The following is a 6,267-nucleotide window of genomic DNA, read 5'->3' on the forward strand; positions in this document are numbered from 1 at the left end:
TATAATAGTACAAAATATATTCTATATTCTAGTTACTATAATTAGCACCCAAATGTTCCAGGTGCACGCAAATGATCTTGTTATGATAATTCACACATATTCTGGTTACTCTAGTTATTAACTAGCACGCAAATAATTAGCACAAGGATTTTATACTGTAAATATTTACGAGAATTTTGTACGGTAAATGTTTATGATAATTTTATACTATGAATATTTCATACTATGAAATTTACAAAAACTCGCACAAAGAATATTTACTAGAATTTTGTACTACAAGTATTTACGAGAATTTTGAACTATGATCAAATTTAATTTACTATAACATCAATATAAGCTACGCACGAACCCTCCTCTCGCGAAGCCGAGGAAGACCAAAAATTTCAGCATTGGCCAACATTCATTTACCAAGTCGCATTTTTTTAAAATGAAAAGATTAGAGCCATCTTCAACAAGGAGATGAAGCACAGATTTTTTAGTACAATAACACACTAATACATTTGTCCACCCAATCAAATTTAAACACAAACAAAAGTACAGGAAAAGAAGAGTAAGCTTCTACATAGTTTTAACACAGATCATCAGGTAAGTTAGTTCGAACTGTGTGTGGCGCAGGTTCAGCACAGACCACAGAGCTTGGGCCCAGTTTAGATCCGAAAAATTTGGCAAAATAAGCATGGTAGCGTTTTCGTTGTTATTTGGCAATTAGTGTCCAATCATAGTCTAATTAGGCTTAAAAAATTCGTCTCGTGGATTTCGTCTAAACTGTGTAATTAGTTTTATTTTTTATTTATATTTAATGCTTCATGCATGTGTTTTTGAATTCGATGTGACGGAAAATCTTAAAAAATTTAACGTTTTAGGAGGGAACTAAAACAGGGCCTTGATCTTCTTGCCGTGATTTGTAATGCATTCAGAAGAGCAGCTTTGACCAAACCAGAGGTACCTTCTTCTGCATTAGTAATGAGACACAATTAGAATGAACGACCTAGCTTGCATCTTCCAATTAACAGAATGAAGCTAACCCTTGAACAGTGCACAAATGTCATTCCTACGAGCAAAAATGACTATAACAGCAATGATTTGTATGGATGCAAAGATATATTTACGATAATGTTGTGTAGAATACACTAGACAAATGGTACGCATTTACCATAATTTTAGCACAATGTCATGATGAAGTTACCATAAAAAGATATGGTATGGATCTTTTTCCTAACACAGGCAGATACTATATCATTGCAAAAAAAAAAAAAGAACGGCAATTGCTCCCACTATTGAGGTTCGCAGCAATTGTCGTCAATCCGGCCCGAAAATTATGAATCAAATTGTACAGCTAGACACTAGTACAGACCAAAAGCAAATTGACTCCATGATTATCGTGGGATGCGGATTTGTGTGGGGCTCACCTCGAGATACTGTCTCCACCGGAGATGCGACGGGTGCTGGGCCGCTGCCTCCTGATGAACGAGCGCCGCCGTGAGGGCCATATGTCGCGAGTCGCACGGCCGCCGGACCACGAGGGAAAGCCGCACGCCACCGGTTGGGGAAGGGGCCGGGCCGCGCCGCGCCGCCGTCGGACGCCAGGGAAGGAGTGGACACCGTCGCCACTGCTGGGAGAGAGAAGGGACGCGCCACTGTCACCGGGGACGGAGCTGCCGTGGAAGGTGTGGCCCGGGAGGCGTAGGGCGAGCCATGCCGTCTCCGGGAGCGGCATCCGCCACTGGCTGGGGATGCGAAGCCGCGCGTGCCCGTCGAGACGCATATCTGCGCGGAGAGGTGGGGGAGCCGGCAGCCGCCGCCGCCAGGAAGGTGGATGGGCCGCCGCCTCGCTGGGAAGGTGGGGATCCACCGCCTCGCCAGGAAGGTGAAGGAGGCGCTGCTGCGACAGGAAGAGGTGGCTGGCTGGGGCAGCGGCGCGCCGAGCGGAGTGGCGTCGCGCCCGCATCGGCACCGATCCGGGGGTGGAGCGGGCGGTGCTGATGTGCTCGGTGGGTGGGGGCGGATGCGGTCGAGGTGTCGGGGTAGGGATGAAAACGGATCGGGGGGCAGGGATCAAAACGGATCGTATATGAACGGATAAGATTGATATTATATTTATTTTTATATTTTTATTTGGATTCAGATTTGAATATGGACAGTGTCAACTATACCGGATATGATACAATTGGATATGAATATTATAAATATATGATTTGAGGATTTGGATACGAATATGATATCGGGTGTTGAATATCCGGATTCGGATAGACAAATTTAAACTTCTCTAAATAAATTCGATATCGAATATAGTCGAAAAATATTCATACCATTTTCACTCATAGTCGGGGGAGAAGCGGAGAAAGAAACAGGCGACGGGGATTTGGGGATTTCCAAATGGTCAAGCAGGTCTCCTTGTGGCCGGTGGAAGGAAGGGGAAAAATAACGGGGAATCAATCAATGCATGCATGCATTAGTCATCGTTTGGCTAAAAAATTTATGATTTTTCTCTTGTGAGCAGTTCATTTGATTGTACTAGTTTATTGTTTAACATTGTTGGATGAAATTTTCTAAAAATTCAAGCACCTCAGATATAGCAACTCACCTGTCTACGCAAGTTTTACAACGACAGAATTACAGCAACTCTGACTATCTTACCCGTGACGAAGTTCTAGGTAGTAGCTCATATTTGTTTAGCACTTTTTTTTATAAGTATGGTCCCGTCGTTCGCTTTACTAAAAAAACAAACTGAAACATTGTTCTGACTGATTTATTGTGAGAGAAAAACATTGTTCCGACTAAAAAGACAAGCCAAAAAATACGAATTATAAAACAAGCCCACAGAGGCTATAGAGTATATAGACACTTCCTCACAGTCATTGATCACTATATGGTCTAAATCTACGCTATAAAAGAACAATCAAAACAAAACTAGGTACACCTCAAATTATGTCTATGCTAATGTCCGCTTGATGTCTCCGTCAAATGGACCAAGTGGAAAAACTCACCCACCCCGTGCAATATCATGTCGTGGTTTGTCGTCACGCCACGCCACGGCTCGTGCCCGTGGCGTGTGGCACACCCTTCATTTCTCACGGTTTCACATATGTGCACACACATAACCACCTATTTTGAGTTGAGTCAACATTTAGTCATACATGACAATGACTTTAATACACCAAGCATTTTTTTAAATTACATAGTACAATGCAGACGCTCACAACCTGCACGCACACTCATCCCTATGAACACACATATGCAGACCATATCCCTATGAGCACCTCCAAAAATACGAGCATCCGTGCCAAGTCGAGGACTTGAACTTGGGTGGACAGGTGTTGACAAAATACGCCCGGCAGTCTACCGAGGGATATGCCCACGATAGTAGATGAATTGATGGAGGTGCGCGTAAGGGAACCGGATGGGGACATAGAACGCAAGAGACAACGATTACGCAGATTCAAGCCGTCAGCTTGACATAATACCCTACGTCATGTATCTTTGTGGTTTGTATTATCGGGGATTAGATAAAAACGAGGGGGTCCCTATCTTCCTTATATAGCTCGGGGTAGGGTTATAGGTCGGTTGTTTCTATCTTGAGCGGTTCACAAGATAGAAATTACAGAGATTGCAGAATCTAGCATATCCGAACAAATCATCCTTGATCGCCAAGGATCTTCACGCAGTCTTGCGAGGCACGCCGACCTGTGCCGTGCTCCACGTGGCATAGTCTTGCAGCCTGGGCCTCCCCTGGTGGCTCGGCCCATGTACAACCCTATGGGTATCAGGGGTTATACCCCCACAGCTAGTCCCTGAGCGCCTTGTATCCGTCGATCAACACCGTCTTGAGCTTGTCCGAGCAGTTCAGCTTGTCGTCGGTCATTAGGAGCGGGCGTCCAACCAGTTTAACTGGGAGCCGAGCTATTGAAACAAGCGTCCGAGCTATTGAACATGCCATTCAAGCTGTTGAACACGTCATCCGAGCTGTTGAAGCAGATGTCCGAGCATTTCAACTTGGAGTTGAGCTCGGACTCACGTGAAGTCGAGCCTTGTTGGCAGGATGTAAGGAGCTCAAGTAAAATTTTTTGAAGTCTCCATCTTAGATGAAGTGTGCCCACTTAGGTTCTAGACAACGAAGTTAGACGCTTAGCGTCCCTGACTTAGTCAGTGTGGAGGAACTTAGTCCCTCAGGAACGAAGAGAGATGCTTAGCATCAATGCCTTAGTCAAAGTTGACTCTTAGAGCCGAAACAAGGATCTTGAACGATTACAGTCTACGACTTAGTCGTTTTGTAGAAGAATAAGTCCAGAAATAAGCACATTCACCGCTAGGTGAAGTATGCCCACTTAGTCCCTGAGCCTAGCAATAGGTGAAGTAATTATGTGGTGCCAGGGTCCAAAGTAGTAGTCATCAGGTGCTAACCCAGTCTCTAGCTTAGTTGAAAACTAATCCCCAACACAGCTGAGATAAGCAGCGTGGGAATAAGTACAGTCATCACAAGATGACATGTACACACGTAGTCCCCGAGCCTGTTGGAAGATTACGAAGATATCTTATAGTAGGGTCAGAGAAAGAAAATATCTTGTCATAAATGTCTAAAAACTCTATCGAAGCAATGCTTAGCGTTGAATTCTATTTCATCGGTCCATGTTTGACGCGGTGGCCCACCAGGCCCATTCAGTGGCCCAGCGGCACGTGGAGATTTCAGGAGAGAATGCGACAGGGTAGGTGTGGTTTTCCAAAAACCCTGGGAGGCAAAAGGTCAGGGGTTGAACCATTATAAAAGCGCTACAGCCCCAACGCACATTCCCCACTATCTCTCCGCCACTTCATCTTCCTCCTCGCACCCATACCGCTACGCCTGGCAATTGCTCTACCATTAGAGCCACAGATCTGTGAGATGGTGCCGAAAAGAAACCGTGGTGGCTCGAGCAAGGCATCGCGCAAGCTTAATCACGCCGAGGAGTGGATGGAGTCCATCATCAATGAGATGGCGCTCAATCAGTTGGTGGTGCACGAGATGCTACCCAATAGGGCGATGGTGGGATGGCGTCTGGCATGCGGTGAGAGCTTTCCTACTCCCTTGTGGCAATGAATTAGTAGTTTTTGAAGATTACTTCTATCGCGGATTTGGTGTTCCAATCCATCCATTACTCCATGGGCTGATTGACTATTATGGGATCAGTCTTTGTAATCTCAGCCCAAATTCCATCCTCCATGTCTGTGTCTTCATCCATTTTTGTGAGGCCTATCTTAGCATTCTTCCCCATTTTGATCTCTTCTGCCACTTCTTCTATTTGAAAGCCTAGGAGGATCTAGATCTAGGATCATAGGCGGTGAGTACTTGCAGCCTCGGGACAGGATGGTGCGTCAATACATCGCCACCCCTTTGAACATGAATGTGAAGTATTGGGCGCAGTGATGGTTCTACATGCCACAGGTGGAGCCATATGTGGCATGCGACATTGATCAAATCCCCATGAGCAACACAAAGTGGTCGAAGAGGCCTAGCGCTAATGGAATGGAGCAAGTGATGAAGCTTTTAGCACTGATAGATCGGAGAAGGTTGGATGGGGTGATCGTGGCAACAAATTTCACTTTTTGACGGGTCTAGCCCAGCAAGGAGAGGACACATCTTGGGTATGAGATCTGAGGGGAGACCGATGGTACCCGTGAGGTGCCCGAGGGGATCAGTCGGGATGAAGCTAAACAGCGCATCTTGATGATGTTCAACCTTGCGGGGCATCTTAGGATCAACGACCAACAGAGGCCCTTCCATGTAGGGAGCCTCCCATCACGGGTAATAGTCTTATTTTTGTTTCACTTGTTCCCTTATCTATTGTAATGTACTCATTCGTGTTCCTAAACATTCATGGACAGGATCGAGCGGTGTACTTCTTGGCAGTGCCATCGGCGAACTGGCCAAGGGGAGTTGACACCCAGTTGAGTAGTCCCCAATGTCGAGCCAGCTCGGAGATAGGTGGGGACAGCTCGGCCGACCTTGATGACGAAGATGAAGATGAGCGGACGCCATATGTTTGCGAGAAGCTCCAGGGGAGGTGGCCTGCTGGCAAGGAGCCATCCTCGAAGAGAAGAAAAATAATAGGGTCATCTCGTCATGAGGAGAGGCCGATGAGCATTAGAGCTACTGCCCAGCCTAGAAGATGACAGATGTATGTGTTGAGCTCATTAGACGATGATGGACTAGCGGTGCCTCCTTCATCGAGAGCCATGACACCTCCGCCATCTATGTTGGCTAGGGCAAAGACACGCAAGAGGCGGTAGATG

General features: G+C 46.1%; 1 protein-coding gene across 1 annotated transcript; it reads right to left on the reverse strand.

Moving 5' to 3' along the window:
* Nucleotides 1–556: 556 nt before the first annotated feature.
* LOC136452255 (uncharacterized) lies at nt 557–2,027 on the reverse strand. The gene is made up of 2 exons (XM_066452875.1): nt 1,410–2,027; nt 557–952 (listed from the first exon to the last, which is right to left on the reverse strand). The coding sequence occupies exons 1-2, from the start codon at nt 1,946–1,948 to the stop codon at nt 871–873; spliced, it is 621 nt and encodes a 206-aa protein (XP_066308972.1). The 5' UTR covers nt 1,949–2,027; the 3' UTR covers nt 557–870.
* Nucleotides 2,028–6,267: the final 4,240 nt, after the last annotated feature.

This window comes from Miscanthus floridulus, chromosome 5 (genome assembly GCF_019320115.1).
Source record: "Miscanthus floridulus cultivar M001 chromosome 5, ASM1932011v1, whole genome shotgun sequence".
In the NCBI taxonomy this organism is placed as follows: domain Eukaryota; kingdom Viridiplantae; phylum Streptophyta; class Magnoliopsida; order Poales; family Poaceae; genus Miscanthus; species Miscanthus floridulus.

Coding starts and splice junctions, on each gene's coding strand:
- LOC136452255 (XM_066452875.1), bottom strand. CDS start 1,948: ATGCGGGCGCGACGCCACTCCGCTCGGCGCGCCGCTGCCCCAGCCAGC. Junction 953..1,409: donor GGTGGAGACAGTATCTCGAG/GTGAGCCCCACA, acceptor TTACTAATGCAG/AAGAAGGTACCTCTGGTTTG.